The 19,354-nt window shown below is 39.9% G+C and overlaps 1 protein-coding gene across 3 annotated transcripts in view; it reads right to left on the bottom strand.

Moving 5' to 3' along the window:
* The window catches only part of RASA1 (RAS p21 protein activator 1), a 48,251-nt gene that overhangs the window by 18,523 nt on the left and 10,374 nt on the right, over window positions 1-19,354 (bottom strand). For all 3 annotated transcript variants that reach the window (XM_028749317.2, XM_028749316.2, XM_077936234.1), the window contains exons 2-8: window positions 13,236-13,388; window positions 11,030-11,165; window positions 9,467-9,537; window positions 7,632-7,749; window positions 6,609-6,640; window positions 5,162-5,214; window positions 3,520-3,670 (exon numbers count right to left, since the gene is read on the bottom strand). In XM_028749317.2, coding sequence (XP_028605150.2) covers window positions 3,520-3,670; window positions 5,162-5,214; window positions 6,609-6,640; window positions 7,632-7,749; window positions 9,467-9,537; window positions 11,030-11,165; window positions 13,236-13,388 — 714 coding nt within the window. The remainder of the gene's footprint in view (window positions 1-3,519; window positions 3,671-5,161; window positions 5,215-6,608; window positions 6,641-7,631; window positions 7,750-9,466; window positions 9,538-11,029; window positions 11,166-13,235; window positions 13,389-19,354) is intronic.

The following is a 19,354-nucleotide window of genomic DNA, read 5'->3' on the forward strand; positions in this document are numbered from 1 at the left end:
GGGCAAAAGAGTTCCCACCAGGCTGAAAGTTCTAAGTTTCTTAGCAGTAACTCCCTATATTTCTATGAAAGTAGACAAGATGAATGGTAATCACTTTAGCATTCAAAGCAATTTATTTCTAAGAGAGTAGGAATGTGAAATAGAGAAAGACCTTAACAGGTATCATGAAGACTGCATTTTGAAATTATAAGTAATCATGTTATATGAAGCAGTCTTAAATAGTGATGATATTTTAAACAAAATCCTGTATTCCAGATACCACATAGAGTCAGGATAGAATTACATTTTGAAGGACACAGATTGAAAGAGGTCTGGAGGAAGCCTGACATTTCACATATTTTACTCTTTTATACATCATTCTTATTAAATGAATGAACATATTGAGTAAGTGAGCAGAGTCTATTTAGACATTCTGTTCATTGCATTCTCAAAGTAAACCTCCACATGTAACAAAATCATAGTGAAAGAACACATTTTCAATATGAAATGTATATAATGTATAGAAATGTGAAGTTCAGACAACATAGCATTTCTGACCAGACTTATAGCTCAAATTACTCTTCCACAAATTTGTTACCCATGTACTTAAATATAATAATGGACACATTATTTTAGCAAATCAGAGATTAAAAAAACATTCTTCCAATACTTCTACAGATTTGGTCCAATAAATTCCTTATCTCACTTGGTTTTCAAGGTTGGTATCTACCATACTTATGCAATGCTTATTTTACAATAAGAATTTTACATACTGTAAGCTTGCTTAATAGTACAATAGTTATAACATATTTACTCAAATCTTATGCACACCTTTTTTGGCCAAATTACATTGTGTAAATTAAGGTGTGCATTAGAGTTGATAGCATATTAGACTCGAGTAAATACGGTACAATAAAGTATTTGAAGACTTATCTGAGAAGAGCTTTCTTGTTCACTAAAACATTTCCCAGTTGACTTTTTCCAATAATCAATAATTTACAAGAATGAACAAATATTACTCGATACTGCCCCTTTTCAAATTTGAGCTTAGTAATTAATAAGATTGTTTCTTTTTAAAAGTCCAAGAGTTCTTAAATTTACTAGGATTTAAAAAAAAAACACAGATTCCATGACATACTAAATGTTTGTATCATAGTTTTAAAAGTTTCCTTTTATCCACACTTCTGGTTACTTTTCTTGCTAAAGTAACTGTAACCTTAAGGATTATCAATCACAAATGTGATAAAGATACAATGAAACACCTCAAGAGACATTTGTACAACAGGAATGTTGAGGCACATAGAAAAATAAAGAAAGCAACATTACTTCTCACCAATCCATAAGACACTAGTTAAAATAGAAATGCATGTTCCACCCTTATTTGACAGTTATATCCAATATAGATTACACACTATATAACCTCTACTTTAATGTATCATATGATAATATACTTTGTAACAAAACTTTTATAGATCTGAATAGCCTTCCAGGTACTAGAATATATTTTCTCTCTGCTTTCTATGGTGGAAGTTCTGAATTACATAACAGCACATGCAAAAGGGGGCAGGAATACAGCTTTTAACTAACAAAGTGATTCCAAGAGCTACTTGGCCAGCAGTAGTTCTTTTAAAATGTAGATCAGAAAGGTATTTCTATACTTTCACAGCAACTGGTGAACATAAACGCTTCCCCTTGGCAAACAAGGGAGACACCTCAATGATAAAGTGACAGACTAATAAGGAAGAAATGATGTCACCAGAAAATCATTAACTCAAACCATTAACAAAATTATGATGCATTTGTGTGGATCAACTGTGTATTAAATCAGTAAGTAAGGGCTAGGAAGTTGAACTGAATCAAGTGGAAGTTGATTCAAGGAGTAAACAGGAATTCATCTACGTTCATAGAGCAACTGATCTATAGAAATGAGTACTTTAGAAAAATATATTTTGGTAGGGATCCAAAGAGCTTCTAAGATGGACCCAAGCTTGCTGGTGCACAGTGTTGTTGTTGTTGCTTTAAGTAGATCCTCATACCATATCACTTACTCCTTTGGAAACTGAAATCAGTTTGAAGTGCATATAGATAATCAGTTTCATCCAGAAATACCTGCAGTTGCTCCCCAGTCACCCTCACCACCACTTTTTGCCAAGAATGGGGTGTTGGTAACTGGACTATAGTTGTTACATGCCATTGGGTCCAGAGTGGGCTTTTTAAGAACTGGACATACCACTGCCTCTTTAAGGGCTGCAGGCAACATTATATCATGTAAAGATGTGTTTACCATAGCCTTGGCCCATTCAGTCACCCCACTCTAGTTTTATGCTTTTTATCTTACTGGAAAGATGGAGAGGAGGAAATAATGGGTTGGATCCAGAAAATGGAAGTTCTCTCACACAATGAGACTCTCCTCCTCCCACCTCCTATGCCTCTGAAAACAGCTCCTGAAGATCAGGGAAGGATGAGGCATAAGGGGACTGCAGCAGGAGGGGAGAATTGATGTAATTCAGGGGGCTCTCTTGCAAAGCAGACTAATGAATATTACGCAATTCCAATCCTAAGAAAATAGGATTTATTTCACTGAATAACGTAGGAGAACTTTGGAATCCTGTTCCATACATGTCACGGTCTTCTAATGGAAGGCTTATACCGCCATAACCCTAACAAACTAGGTAACGGGCAAAAGATAGTTTACCTTTACAAAGGCTGCTAGCTGGATTTTCAATGAGGATGTCTGGAGGCCAGACAGATTTAATGAAGAAGGTACTCAAGTAGCTTGTATGTGGGCTATGCAAAAGGATCCAATTTTTAGCCTCACAGCATCTTCCACTTGAAGTCCTATGACAGTCCAATGAACTTCTCAGCTAGGAGAACTTGATACTTTCTCAGTCACACCAGCTGCAGGATCTCTAACCATTTCAGAAGCCAAGCTGGAAGCGAGAGAAATTCTCGGTTGGGATGGATATAAATTCCCTGGTTCAGGTTTGGCAATTTCCATCATCTGTGGGTTAGGCAACAGCCCTCTCCTTTGGAAGAGGGAGCTAAACTCATCACTACTAAGAACAGCTCTTCAGCACATTAAGCTCTAGGTTGTCATGTCTTTTAGAACTTAAATTATTAATATAAAGGCAGGCATATATTGGTGCAAAATACTGTCCATCCTAAATTTATGTTCACGTTAAAAGATAGGTTCTATGTTATCCAACAAGAAAATTCAATGGTTATTTTTTCCAGAAACATGAGATTGTTTTCCCCACTAGAATCTCTGCTATTGTATCAACAGACCAGGCTTTCTTTATAACTTATCATGAAAGGTCTCAGAAAGAACATATATTCTTGTTCATTTTTTAAATATGCACACACAGTTTCTATTTCACTTGTTCCACGTGTTGAACTTTGAATCTCCTAAATTCATAATGAAAACTATACACAATCCAGTGTTGATTGTACTACAAAGAAAAGACAGAGTTAAACAAAAAAAGTAGCAGCACACATGACAGCACCCAACTTGTAGACTATCAAGGCCTGTTCACAACTTACCTGTTATAGTACCTGCCCCCCATCATAAACTGGTTGTTTGGTGTTGGGCATATTTTAAAACGCTGTATGTTTTCACTGGTTCGAAAGTAGAGAGAGTAATCCCCAGGCGTGTTATCAGAAGGTCTCACAAGAAAACTTGATACTTGGCCAACTAATTACAGAAAGGAAAGGAAAGAACACTTAGCTCCTTACCAATATTTTACTTTCTCAGTGTTAATATAGCAGCTTTACTCAAGTTATCTGGAATTTGGTATGCAAACTAACAATTTGGCCAGTTGCAGAAAGCCAGCTTAACAGTTTGCACAGTGTATGGTCTGTTAATCAATGCCAAGTTACAAGAATCCTTCCTGAAAGATAAGACAGGCCTTACTGCAAATGATCCCTTCCATATCCTGAAGTGTACTGGCACTCAGAAACAAAACCTTTACTAATATAAGTAAAGTGAATGTCCTTGGTGTGTGTGTGGAGGCAGTTGGAGGATGGATGGTGGCTAATGGATTTAGGTTGAATCCTGACAAGACAGAAGTACTGTTTTGTGGGAGCGGGGGTTGGGGGGACTCCCTGATCCTGAACGGTGTTACTGTGCCCCTGAAGGACCAGGTGTGCTGCATGGGAGTCATTTTGGACTCTCAGCTGTCCATGGAAGAGCAGGTGAATTCTGTGTCCAGGGCAGCTGTCTATCAGCTCCATCTGGTACACCAGCTGAGACGCTACCTGCCCGCAGACTGTCTCGCCAATGTGGTGCATGCTCTGATTATCTGCTGCTTGGACTACTGCAATGTGCTCTATGTGGGGCTAACTCTGAAGATGACTTGGAAACTACAATTAATCCAGAATGTGGCAGCTAGACTGGTGACTGGGAGTGGCCGCCGGGACCATATAACACCAGTTCTAAAGGATCTTCACTGGCTCCCAGTATGTTTCCGAGCACAATTCAAAGTGTTGGTGCTGACCTTTAAAGCCCTAAACAGGCTTGGCCCGGTATACCTGAAGGAGTGTCTCCACACCCATCATTCAACCCAGACACTGAGGTCCTCCTCTGAGGAACTTCTGCTGGTTCCCTCACTGTGAGAAGTGAAATTGCAGGGAACCAGGCAATTGCAGGGAAATTGCAGGGAACCCAGACACTGAGGTCCCCCAGACACTGAGGTCCTCCTCTGAGGAACTTCTGCTGGTTCCCTCACTGTGAGAAGTGAAATTGCAGGGAACCAGGCAGAGGGCCTTCTTGGTAGTTGCGCCCTCCCTGTGGAATGCTCTCCCTTCAAATGTCAAGGAGATAAAAGAACTACATAACTATTAGAAGACAGCCTGCTTAGGAAGTTTTTAATATTTGAGATTTTACTATGTTTTATATATGCTGTAAGCCACTCAGAGTGGCTGGGGAAACCCAGCCAGACGCGTGGGGCATAAATAATAAAATTACTACTATTATTATCATTATTACTAAGATGAACTTTTATAGTAGACCATCTAAGCAAATACTAAAAATAAAATTGCTTTTATTTGCCTTAGGAATGGTTTTTTAAATCATTTTAAGCCCTGTAACAGCCTTTCTTCTTAAAATATTACGCAGTTAAGTAGTGAAGTTAATGCAGAAGTGGTGTAATACATATTCTATTAAGTACATTTACACATGACATACCTGTCATCAGCAAGCCGTAAGCCTCTTGTTTAGAAATCTTCCCATGGAACCATCTTAGAGAATCGGATAAATGAGAAAATATTAGAAACACCATGCTTAAATTAGTGAAGAGGAACCTTTTTCAGCTTGAAAGCTTCATTACTTCATGGGTAACCTTCTGGGGATAGAATGCTAATGGCGGGCAGGGTCAATGCACAACAATAGATGCAACTCTTACCTTTGTAGAGTAGGCTGCATTTCAGCCATGCAAAAGCCGTAGTTTTTTACACACACACACACACACTTATCCATCCAGGCAAGCAATAGGCATCATCACAGTTCAAGCAATCATCACTCTAGCACATGGAACAAAGCTGGTGAAGGGTACAGCTAAGAGATGGGGGCATGGTGTGGTAAGAGTCCTGAGGGCTGTACAAAGAAGCCTGCGGACTGGAGGTTCGCCAATTCTGGCTTACATGATAGTACACAAGTGCACTTAGGAATGACCTGTATAGAATCATAGAACTGTAGCATTGGAAGGGACCACAAGGGTCATCTTGCCCAGGCTTCCTCAACCTCGGCCCTCCAGATGTTTTAAGACTACAATTCCCATCATCCCTGACCACTGGTCCTGCTAGCTAGGGATCATGGGAGTTGTAGGCCAAAAACATCTGGAGAGCCGAGGTTGAGGAAGCCTGATCTAGCCCAACACCCTGCAATGCAGGAACCTTTTGCCCAATGTGGGGCTTGAACCCATGACCCTATGCATTTCTATTTTTGCTAATATGTAACAATGTTTAAATTCAGATGATACAGGTGGTATGTGTGTGTGCATTTATGTGTGTATGCGTGCGTGCACCCCCCCACACACAATTATTCATACCATTAATAAACATTTTCTGTAAAACCAAGTGTTGTAAATATCAGCAAGATCTGGTAAGCAACAACTCAAATGCTTCAATTCTTTGCCCTCAGTCAAATAAAATTGAAATTGCTTTCAATAACTCACTATATCACCAAACTGTTCAGGAAATATTTCAAAAACTATGGGAAAATATCCCTTGCTCTTCTTTTATCTACATTAACATATTCATATTCCTAGACATTTTAACATCCTTGTAGTTGTTATAAATCCTTTCAAAATCGTGCACATCCATTTTCAGCTATTGTGTTCAGAACTGAACAGAGAAATCCAAGAAATTCTTACAAGTCTAGATAAAAGTAGTACATTTTGTCAAGGGTCTTGAAAACAATGCTACTCTCCTCACTTTAATATAGTACTGGACTTTTGGGACACAGCATCAAAGTATCTTACTTATTATGTGCATCACATAAATCCTGAATATTAAGATCAACTGGAATAATGCATTTTGCATATTAAGAAATCAGGGAGTTCAATTCTAGAATAACACTTACAGTATTCAGACCCTTATGATAAGTCATACTTTATTCCAGAAGACACACTTACATTTTTCCTTCATGCGGATCTTCTTCTCGACCCTAATGAAAACACACAACTGTTACCAACACAAAAGAGTGATACAGATAGTGCATTTCCTAAAGTTTACAGAATGTTGTAAGCAATATAAAAATAATTTTGAAATCTGAACCATTTCGGATTTCTGAAATCAATATGCAACCTATTAAATTTCATCACGATCAGTGGGATTTGCTCAAAAGAAACTGTGCATAGAATTGCAACCTACAACGCTAAACTATTTTATGTCTGCCTCAGAAAACAAACCATGCAACTGAAAAAGGCTTGCTCTCAACTTCCAGAAACTATAGGTAGAATTTGGAAGTTTTGACATACACACAGACTCTCTCTCTCTCTCTTTTTCTGTACCCCAAATGCCACTGATGAGTACCCTTACTGAATGGTTTCTAAGCTCACTTACCCATAGCATACAAAACAGTATCAAATTTTCAGGATTCTTCTCCCTCAAAAATTACATTAAAAATGATCCAGGCTGTAGTCATGAATCTGGCCACACATATTAAATTTACTGAGTCAGTTCACACACAATGCAAAATCACGGTCTGGTAATATGAACATGAATGCTGAGCTTACATACCCAATTCCATAATGCACTCTGCTTAGTTCATTACTTCCTGATTTGTAGCAAAGCACAATTTACTATTTCATCTGAACTAGGAAACTATGGTTTTAACTCACCCTGCAAACCAGGATCAAACCCTAGGTTGTAGAGCAAACACAAACTATAGTTTGCCAGTCCAGATGTATACTAGTAATACCCAATTAAGGAGCATGTGCCAAAGAAGATGGAAGCATACCCAAGTCTTGATTATAAACTGACCCATAGATGGAAATAAGACAATATATATGATCTCCTTTTCAAGACACAGAAATAACAGACTGGAGAATCAGTTGCATTTGTTCAGTACTTTGCTGAGTAAGCCAGCTCTTACATACTTTTATTATTGTGCTTTTATCTTAATGCTAAGACACTCCTTGTATAAAGTAACTTACCACTTCCTCCACTAGGTCTTCTACTATAAGTCCTTGCTCATCTGTACGTAGGTTTGTAACCCACATCCATCCATCATCTAATTCATTGTGGACAATAAACATGTCTCCTTTAAGGAAGCTATATGTAATTAAGATAAAATTATGAAACAGATTCCCATTATACCAAGTCTGGCACATTAAGTTATACACTTACAAGTATTCCCTGATTTTCTCCAATGTCTCTGGAAATTAAATGAGCTCTTCAAAATAAATTTTAGAATTATACTAGAACATCACCAGATTCTTAGGCAAAGAATCAAACTCAATGTGAAACCAAACACCGAAACCAATTCAGAGACGTTTTCTTTGAGTCATGACTTAACTTGAACTTACAAATCATTTAATTGCCTTGAACACAAAATGGAAGTGAATACCTAAATATAACTGCTTCAACAACTCAGGAGAACTTTTAAGTTCTCTCTCTTCCTACTGAGGCAAGAAACTGCTAAATTTTCTGGAAACTGGAGAAAATGAGGGAGTGGGGAAGGAAGAGGTTTTCTGTTATTGACATTTCTTCTTTCTCCATTTATCTTCAAAGAACTGCTTGTTTCAGATGAAGGGAGAAATCCCAACTAACTAAACCAGGCTGGAAACTTTTATTTCAAATGGTCAATTGATTATGACTGCCTTTTTATAATAAACACACACACAAAGCAAGAGCCACAAATGTATTGGTCCCTACATGGACTGTTTTATCTGTGAACCTGATATCAGTAAAAACAAAAGAAACATACTTGTTGGATAATATAGTTCAGCATTTTCTCCCAGGAGTAGTCATCTACAGACTTTAAAAAGTACTACGGAATCTTAAACACAAGCAAATTAGTTGCCGCTTCAGCTTTTGTCGACTACAGCCATTTTGCCAAATGCATGAAATGTTACTCTTAATTGGCAGGTTTATCAATGCACATGTAGAGAGGCAAACCAAAACCAAAAAAACAAAGAAACAGGAAATATTAAGAGTCAGCAGCAAGTGTGGCACATTTGTATGCAAAGCCAAATTTATCTTCTATATATCTGTAGCTATACAAAATGTGGCACATCTGTTGCTACCCATTTAATTTAACAGCCTTTTGAGGCCATTATTTATTAGTACCTTTACTCTGAAATCATGTATGCATCTATATAGATAGATAGATAAATGTATACATACACACACACCAAGAAGGAAAGCATTTCATGCATTTTACAAACCCTACAAAAGCTTCTGTTACGGTTGGTTTTTCTAGTCTCTACAATACCACAGGTTCTGTGTTTTTAACCAGAGGATGTATGTTTTACTACTACAGACTAGCGCTCTAAACTATAAATGTCTAGACACTAACATGCAAGGCATGGTAGCAATCAACAGGGCATGCTTCAGATTCAAGACCCCATTTAATTATCCTGACTAGTAAGACTTTTGTACACCTATTCCTCCATGAATTTGTCCAATCCTTCTAAAAATCATATAAAGTGGCAAGTATCACCATATTGTGTGGTATGTACTATTGAAGTATTTGTTTTTAATCTGTCTTCCTGACCATACTGAATCATCTACCAGCAGTCTTTCTTTCCACTACAGGTGAGGGGGAGAGAGACCTGCAGTATCTGAAAAATCTGCAACTTTTGCCTTCTCTCCACATTTTTCTATTCCAGCTGGTCATTACAAGAATGATGTAACTAAGAGCTAGTGCCTGATTTTGCTTTTGCCTTCACCCTTCTCACTCCTTTTCCTTTCTATAGTGGTATATCAATATTTTGTACAAATAAATAATTTCACCCCACGTAGGATTTGTAATTCTTATGAAATATACCTTATTTCATCTGTTTCTGGCACTTTAGTGTATGGCAGAATGGCTCGGACTCTCCTGCGGTCCTCCACTGGCTATAAAAAACAAAGATGTTCTGCTGTGATGCAGGACTTAAAATCTGGACTGCAATGTGAGCAATACGATTTCAAGACAAAATATCCACTATACTAACTGGATCATATTTTGCAGCAAAATAGGATCTCCGTAGACTGCTGATTACCTCTAATAACACAATTAGATCCAGTAGGCCAATGCCTGGATGCTTTTTAAAGTCACAATATTTAGTCAAATATTTAGACTAACTGCTTATTGAGCAATAATAAGTTCAAAATATGGATCAGAGTGGAACAGAAGTCTCTTTATTTCAAGTTAATTAAAAATGGATTTAGTTTTAAGTTTGAGTACACTAAGTAGCTTTCTAGATTATGGCGTAACTTGAACAGACAAAATATTATCACTATTTGTGTTAAGATACTAACATGAATTAGTTTTGTGTGAGTGTGGCATAAGCACTAGCTTTATGGCAAAACTGTTCTGCCCTTAGAAAGTAAGCAGAACGTACTATACTGCTACTACCATATTTTTTATCATTACTTATTTTTATTCAAACTTGAGCTCCCATATCAGTGGTATGGGTTGGATTCAGGCTCATTTCCACAAATTGAAAGGCTTCTTCAGTTTAGGAGATGGTATTATGTTTACTAATTCCCCCTGGTGCTACCTCCCACACTGTTCTGAAGCATCCCTGATCCTCCACAGAGGTTGTTCAGGGGGGCACAAGGGACGGGTGGAGAAATTGGCAGAAATGTTGTTGTTCCCCCCTCCTCCAGCAGAGCACCCCAAGGGTAGAATTTCACCTATGGAAAATCTAGATTCAACCCATTAAATGAGATCTACCATCACTTCCATTTCCAATTTTCTACTTGTGGTCAATGTGCCCAAAGCACTCATAAGCAAACAGTAAGATCAGAGGTCTTTTACCAACACAAGGCTTTCTCTTCTATTCTTTTAAGATCAGGCAGGGTGGGCTTTTTCACCCTTTTCTCTCATCATTTCCCACCAGGGTGGGAAGAAAATATGAAGGCCCTGAGCTTCAATCACGCTGAGAACTTAGATAAATGTTGTTATTTGCTCTATAGTGCTTACCTTCTCTCCCAGAAAGAGAGAGAGAGGAAGGGATGGGAGCTGATCCCCCCCAGGCTATTTGGAACCCAGCAGGATGAAAACTTTTCTCCTCTGCTTCCTGCTTTCATGCACGGAGGAAGAGAGGCAAGCGGATTCGTTTCAGAGGTTTCTGAACCAAGTATCCAATCGTATTTTTCAACCATACAGTGTATGTCACAGTACCAAATTATTTCTCTAATACAGCAAAGTCTAAGTTTCTAAATAAATAATCTCTTCTATGATTGAATACTAATATATAGATTTGGATGGAGCTTTATAGTATCCAGTTATCCATCCACAAATATGTAACTCATTTCACATTTCCAAATTAAAATGGGTATTTCTGTAAAGATGATTTTAATAGGAGCACAGAAACATTTGCTTTAAAAAAATAGTACATACCTCTGGAGGTGCTACAGGAAACAACAATTTTTCCCCCTTAAGCAAACAAGATACATGGCTGTAATAACCTATTAGGTCAGAAAGTGAAGAAAACCGTCTCCCGCCAATATAATAGTCACCACACATTGCAATAATCCTGTTAAGAAAGATTATGACCTACATTAGTAGAAAATATTAAGAATTATAGCATGAATAAATTCAAAAATATATACTTTGGTATTTCAGTCTTTCTGGAATGTTAGTTTTTTAAAACTTGAAAGAATAAATATTAAACTGACTGTGTTTTTAGGATATTAAAGGATGTATACATATTCACACTGACAGCAGTTCGGTCTATCTCTACTTAATAGAACAAAAGAGAAACCCCACTTCCTAACATTCCCAAGCCTTATTTGAACAAACATCCATCGTATAAAGTAGGGATTGAAATCTGTGGCTCTCCAAATGTTGCTCTCCAGCTCCCATCAGCCCCTGCTAGAATGGTCAATGGTTAGAGACAATGGGAGTTATAGTACAGCAACATCTAGCGGGCCAAAGATTCACTTTTCATGTAATAAAGAATATGTTTCATTCAAACCACAAATACAGTGGTGCCCCGCTAGACGAACGCCTCGCAAGACGGAAAACCCGCTAGACGAAAGGGTTTTCCGTTTTGGAGGCGCTTCGCAAAACGAATTTCCCTATGGGGTTGCTTCGCAAGACGAAAAAATCTTGTGCGTCCCCGCGGGTTTTTTTCGCTCCCCCCCCCCTTTTCCTAAGCCGCTAAGCCGCCTATCAGCTGTTCCGCTGATAACCCGCTTAACAGCTGATCGCGAAAAGCCGCTAGACCACTGTAGCGCTAATCCGCTAAGCTGTCAATGGGCTTGCTTCGCAAGACAAAAAAACCGCTAGACGAAGAGAATCGCGGAACGGATTCTTTTCATCTTGCGAGGCACCACTGTATGCTTGAAATAAATGCCGGGGGGGGGGGGGGCTCAGATACGTTTTGACTACTATTTTAGAAAGCTCCATGCACAATTTGATAAAATTAAGCCTAAAAACCTAATTTAAACACTATATCCAGAGCAGTTTCCAATTTGCCTGTTTGTGGTGTGAAGCAACTGTACTCATCAAGCAGCCAAACGGCTGTAGTTTTTGAACTATGTTATTTAGAATCTATGCCAATCCCTATTGATCTGCAGATGCAGGGGGATGGCAGGTATATAATACTGAACAAATCAGTCAATGCTGGCTACCTAGATTGGTAAGAACAGCTGCAAGAAGCCAGATGAGTGTTTATCCTCTTTTCCAGCCTTTAAGAGCTATAAGAAAGCTATCAAGCTGCAGATCAACTTAGCCCTCTGCTTCTCTGGAAGGTGGGGAATGAAAAGCTGTGAGCACTATCTCCAAAACTCAGGCTTACAAAACAAAGCTACATTCAAGGCAGAGAGAGAAATGACAGCTGTGGAGCACATGGTCAATGCCGTGGCAGCTGCCAGTTTCCAAGCAGCAACAGCAACCCTGCCTGGCTCTCTCTGTGCTTTCAAGTTAAGAGTATACAGTTTAGAAAGCCACCATTGCTTAGAAGCTACCAGCCACTTAAGTATCTACCTTGCATACTCCAGACATACATTCCCCCTCTGCAGAGGAAAAGGTAACTGAATGCCACAGAGCAAGCCACTAGCCAAATGGAAATAAGTCAGGCTACTACAGCATTTCACCAAGGAAGTAGCTCTCCACAACTCTACCTTTTAGTCCTGTTCTCTTAAGTATTGTGAAAGATGAATGGCGAGGGAGGGAATGGAAAATGGGGTGATTTAAAGCAAGGAACGGTGTTGGAGCAGAGTAACAGGAAATATAACAGAGGATGAATTACAAGCTAATGCAATCTCATCTGAATTGCAGGAGAATGTTCCAGGCCATATCTTCAGTTTTTGCAGCAGGAACACAACTGGGCCCAATGGACCTGGCCCGTACCCTGAATGAATAGAACATGTGCCCAGAATTCTGTCACATATAGGGCTTCCTGGATAATCAATACGTAAAGTGTCTTCTGAAAGAAGAAAATGCCAATTCAGTCGATGATGATGCCACTTTGAATTTTTCGGGGGAGGAAAGAGAGTCTCTCACTCTAACTCATTCACAAGACACCTGCTAAGCTTCAAAACCCACACTTTAGGCATACATCTTTAAACAGCTTTTTCAACAATATTAAATCAACACTCACCTAAAGTGATTAACAACATTGGTTTTACTAAGGAATGAAAGCACAAATGATCCGGGCCTTCGATCACTCTCTCGGATAAGATAACTTCCAGGTTTCCCTGCTTGCCGAAGGCGTTCTTCTGCAATTGTTCTGTCAAGCTTCCCATGATACCATCTGGAACACAAAGCATAAAAATGCTGCATGTAAGCTTCAACCAACTGAATAAAGTGAAAAGCATGTGGATATAGACATCTGGGTTAAAAAAACCCCACAACTATCAGCCATGAACCATCACAGCATAGTCTGGAGCAAAGATAAACATTTATAAAAATGAAGGGGCTCAGTTACAAGCTCTACAGAAGGCCTGTGGTGGCTGCTTCCACAGTAAGTCAATCTTCCAATGAATTTCTATACTCCCATGGTCAGTTGCAAAACAGTTGCAAAAAAGACACAATTCTACAAAAGTTAACAAAACTTCCATGTATGACTATTACTGAAGTCCTCTGCATTCATTAAAGCCTTGTTCTAGGCAAAGTTTTCGTTACTTGACTTCTGCATGTGGACTGCCCAAGCAGTCAAAGTCTGGGGGGAAAGACTCTAAAGGAAGCACTGCAAACATAAGCAGAGCAGAATCCACAGAGAGTGGGCGTTAAGTTTGGAGATGTTCCAGAGAATACCTAAATGTGTGCTGTGGAAGTTGACTTTACTTAAGCGGGCTGGGGCAAGAGCAAGCAGCAAAGCCCCATGACCCTTTCATAGCATGGAGTCTCTTCACATGGAATAATAAACAAAGGGAGCTAGAATCGTAAGTTAATACGATTTAACACAGGCATTGACTGTGTGTTGTCACACACACAGTTCAATGCAATGTTTTTGTGCTTTGTTAATAAAATGTACTCCATGCCTCATTTCTCCACAGGATGTAAGGAGTACACAAAACCTACAAAAAGATTGTCCAAAATGGAGTTCAACTTAAAGAACAGAGCATTCAATGAAGAAATGACCCAGAGGCTATGGAACAGACTTCCTCTACTGGGTGGAATCCAATTGGTGTTCTTGTGCTCACCAAAGGGTTTTTGATCAAGCAGACACCTCTGCTAATGGAAGAGGAAGAGAGGAGGAGTTTTGTCACTTTCCCCTACAAACCCCACCAAGACCACCTTCGACCTTGTTCTGGAAAGTCCCCCAACCCTCTTGAGTGATTTTCAGGAGGTGCTGCGGGTATGGAGGCCTGAGATTGTCTCCCTTCTTCTTCTGTTGAAACGAAATACCTTCTGTAAATGCAAGTCCACCAACTAGATTCCATCCATCATCTCCCATGATGAGAGGTCACTAGCAAAAGGTGAATCTTCTCAAGAAATCTAAGATAAAGTTTGAAAATGTCCTCAAACATCAAAAGGCAACCTCCTATGCTCGAGTCCATGCTGCACAGGAGAATGACCTTCTAACTCTAGAGATTACTCAAGGTAATCGACCAAGGGTGTAACAGATTTCCCTAGGAAAGGCCACACAGTATTTTTCCCCTCCGAAGACATCAGTACAGAGTAATGCAAATGTAAGCTGGTGTCAATTAATGCAACAAACATGAAGCCATCCTCAATAAAAAAAGGAGGGGGAGAAATTAAAGGTAAAGGTACCCCTGCCCGTACGGGCCAGTCTTGACAGACTCTGGGGTTGTGCGCCCATCTCACTTAAGAGGCCAGGGGCCAGCGCTGTCCACAGACACTTCCAGGTCACGTGGCCAGCGTGACAAGCTGCATCTGGCAAGCCAGCGCAGCACACGGAACGCCGTTTACCTTCCCGCTGGTAAGCGGCCCCTATTTATCTACTTGCACCCGGGGGTGCTTTCGAACTGTTAGGTTGGCAGGCGCTGGGACCGAACGATTTGAACCGCCGACCTTTCGATCGGCAAGTCCTAGGCGCTGAGGCTTTAACCCACAGCGCCACCCGCGTCCCGGGGGAGAAATTACAGGTCATCAATTGTGGTGTGGTGCTGCCACAGGAAGAATGAAGGTTGACCTGCTGCACACATCTAGCCACCCCACTTTCTGGAACATACAGCCACTTGGGTAGAAATGTGGCACTAAATAGGAAAATATTGTCACTTGTTGCACTGTCTAGCATTATCTCTTGCCTGTAGCTCCTGCAATCACAGTTGCCCCAAGGCAGCCTGGTAGAGGCAACAGAAAGATAGAAATAATAAATGGTTTATTTATCAATAAATTAAAGTTTAGTCAAATATAAATAAATTCAGAATATCTGACGAGGAAGGAATCACCCAATGAGCTACTATGCTGGAAAGTTGTTTCTGTTTAATGGATAAAGTTAAACCTCTACAGTGGTACCTCTGGATACACACACCTCTGGTTGCGTATCCTTCAGGATGCGAACGCAGCAAATCTGGAAGTATTTTTCCAGATTTTGCTGCATGTGCATGCGCAGAAGCGGTCCCTCCAGTTGCGGAAACCCCGGGATCCGACTGGAGCTCCGGAACGGATCCCATCCACAGCCGGAGGTACCACTGTATTGGGTCTGACAGTTTAACCCAGGGACAGAATGAGCCACCTAATTTTGATTCCAATCGTAAACCTGCTCTGTCCGATTGTTTTGAAAAAAGAATGAAAAACCCCCACTTTTAAATTGTATGCATTTTGCAGGCACTTTGTACAGATTTTTTAGAAATGCATTTTCCTCATAAAATAGGGCAAGGGAAGACTCGTGCTTTCATCCAGTTTCCAGCATTAATCACCTGTAGGAGGGTAGTGTGATACTATCTATGAATCTTGGGAATTACACTCACATTACAGTCACATAGGCAAGGATCAAGCTGGGGAAACAACATGCATAATTTAATTTAGTGCAAGGCAGCCCCCTTCTAGAAACAAACCCTATTGTAAAAAAAATGGTTTCTGCGAGCAATTCACCTTTGCTTGATAAAGCTGTTAATGCTCTATGGAAGAAGCTATAAATGATGTGGCAAGAAATGTTACACACTAGTTTTTTATTTATTAATGATTGGGTTGTTACGAAAACTAACCAATGTGTTTGGAAAAATAACACCAGGTGTTATATTTCTCTATTCTATTCTATTCTATTCTATTCTATTCTATTCTATTCTATTCTATTCTATTCTATTCTATTTCCTATACTGCGCTTCATCCGAGAATCACAGGGTGGTTTACAATATAAAAACACAAAAGTACATACCATAGTGACAAAGAAAAACAATAACCCCCACCAACACAGTTTAAAAAGCCATAGATTGTTTAATTAGCAAAAGGTCTGGGAGGAGAAGAATGTTTTTGCCTGGTGCGTAAAGATATGTAATGATGAGGAGAGCATTCCACAAGCAAGGAGCCACCGCAGAAAAGGCCCATTTTGCCACCCTCCAGACTTCTCATGGAGGAAGGGCCTCAGATGATGACTGCAAGGTCCAGCTCAGTATACATGGGGAGAGGCAGTCCTTGAGATATTGTGGTCCTGAGACATTCTCTATATAATAAAATAGAATCCTGCTGTATTTTTATTTTCTTACATTACTCATGCAAGCATGCCTTGGGATAATTTCGGCTAAAAATTCATTGGAAAAGTAGAATAGACCATGGAAGTAGGTTATACTTTGCAAACATGGCAGCACACTGTTCTAGCAAATATCCTGAGGAAACTCCTGTAGATAACACACTTCTCTAGAAAACAGGATATACACTGAAATGCCAGCCTTTGAAACTTTCTTTGGTAAGCAAAGTTCTTTGGGGGGGGGGTGAGGGAAGTGAGGGGCAGCTTCATTTCTGAGACATCAAAATAATACAACAGTGCTGGAAAGCTACAAAATAAGATTGGACTTGTGACAGTTTTTCTAAAACTTAAAACATAATCCTAAACATGCTTTTATTCAGAAACAAGTCCCCCTGCCTTCAATGGCACTTCCTTCCAAGTAAATATACACTAGATCACAAGCTATCAGCCCAATCCTAGCCAGATATGAATCCAATAAAAGCATTAAGATAGAAAGATATATCTGATTAATATACACACATACACGCACAGAGAGAGCGCTATATGGCATGGAAAATGTTCATTGCTGTATCCCCCACTCCAATTTTCCAGGAAGCACTGGTACCACTAGTAAATATATAACCACCATTTGAGTTTAGGGAATATACACAAAAGCTCACATAGGTTTGTGTCCATAATTCATAGTAGGTAGTAAAATAAAAAAATCCCACTAGCACTACCATACCTTTCCCTTTTCATTTTAGGAAATACTCTTCCTCTTAGGAAATCCAGTTTTTACCGTGGGACATCACAATGCTTGATTATAGATCCAAATATGTGTCATTTGGATATAAATATTTTGTTACAACTAGCCCATTAAAAGTAATTTATAAATAAAACTTTGAAATCATTAAAAACCACACTACTTCAATTTCAATTATTTTTGGCTGTTAGAATAGTTATTTAATATATACGGCACATAAAATATAAAGGTAAAGGTACCCCTGCCCGTATGGGCCAGTCGTGTCCGACTCTAGGGTTGCGTGCTCATCTGGCTCAAGAGGCCGTGAGCCGGCGCCGTCCAAAGACACTTCCGGGTCACGTGGCCAGCGTGACAAGCTGCATCTGGCGAGCCAGCACCAGTGCAGCACACGGAAACGCCATTTACCTTCCCGCTATAAAGCGGTACCTATTTATCTACTTGCACTTAAGGGTGCTTTCGAACTGCTAGGTGGGCAGGAGCTGGGACCGAACGACAGGAGCTTACTCCGCCGCGGGGATTTGAACCGCCGACCATGCGATCAGCGAGGTTTTACCCACAGCGCCACCCGCATCCCTTACATAAAATATTATTATTAAATATGTCAAATAAACATGCTACAACAGATCTTAATTTAAGGGCAGAGAACAACTTTGTAGAAATTTTTCTGGGAAATCCACATACAGTAGATGCAATGGAAACCTAGCATAGAAAAACCCAACTCTGGACTGACACTATTAGTTTTCTGGAAGTTCTCTTACTACATCATGTAGCTAATAACTATTCTCCTTCCCACAGTCTCAGCTCCATGTAAATAACTTGAGGGATGGACGCTACAACCTCATCTTTTATGCTGAGGTTTGAAGAAGCAGAAAAGACTTGCACCCCTTTTTTCTTTCACAGAAAATCTGGTACAAAGTGAGGTGAAAAGATGCTCCCTTTGAGCATATAAGGCCAACCCTGGCCTGGCTGCCAATTAGTTTCGGGGCCCAATTCACAGTGCTGGTTTTGACCTATAAAGTCTTAAAAACAGTGTTAGAAATCCAAATATATAATCCAGGGGCCAAATGGCTTCTTAAACCAAGGTTACAGTCATCAAAACAGAACGTCTAGTTGCCATTTTGGGGCAAGTCGGCTCTAAACTGTTATTTTTCAAATGACAGACTGACTGTGGTTGATTATCAGTTAAACACCTGGCTAGTTCAGACAACCTGGAGCTTGGTTAAAAATTAAGAACCCTGAGACCTTAAATAAGAAAAGTCACTATCTAAGGACAATCCACATATATACTAGCCTATCCCTAAGTCTTTTTCTTAATGGTGACACAGAGCATTCATAATGTAAGAAAATTCTTCACAACTGTGAGCAGGGCAGTAGGTGGGGTAGGTGAAGACAAGCAACAACAATTAACTATAATGTTGTTCACTGCTCCTACTCAGGCTGCACAGAAAAAGCATTTTGGCTCCTAAAATTCATTCTGCTTGTGAATATAAAATATACCGTATTTTTTGCACCATAACACTCACTTTTTTCCTCCTAGAAAGTAAGGGGAAATGTCTGTGCGTGTTATGGAGCAAGTGCCTGCGGGTGGCGGAGGGGATCTGCTGCAGTCATGAGCAGAGGATCCATGGTTCCCCTTCCTTCCCTCCTCCGTGGCTCGCTTTGAAACAGCAAAGCGGGAGAAGAGCCGCTGAGTGGGGAGGAGAGAGGGACAGAGAGCCCGCTTCTTTAAAGGAGCAAAGCGGGAGGGGAGAGGAGCCTTCTCCCCTTAAACCCCTCTTCTGCATTATTAGCAGCATCCTTCTCCACACACCCCACGTGTGTTCCTTCTCCCCTTAAACTCCTCTCCTGCATTATTAGCAGCATCCTTCTCCACACACCCCAC

This window comes from Podarcis muralis, chromosome 11 (genome assembly GCF_964188315.1).
Source record: "Podarcis muralis chromosome 11, rPodMur119.hap1.1, whole genome shotgun sequence".
NCBI classification, from domain to species: domain Eukaryota; kingdom Metazoa; phylum Chordata; class Lepidosauria; order Squamata; family Lacertidae; genus Podarcis; species Podarcis muralis.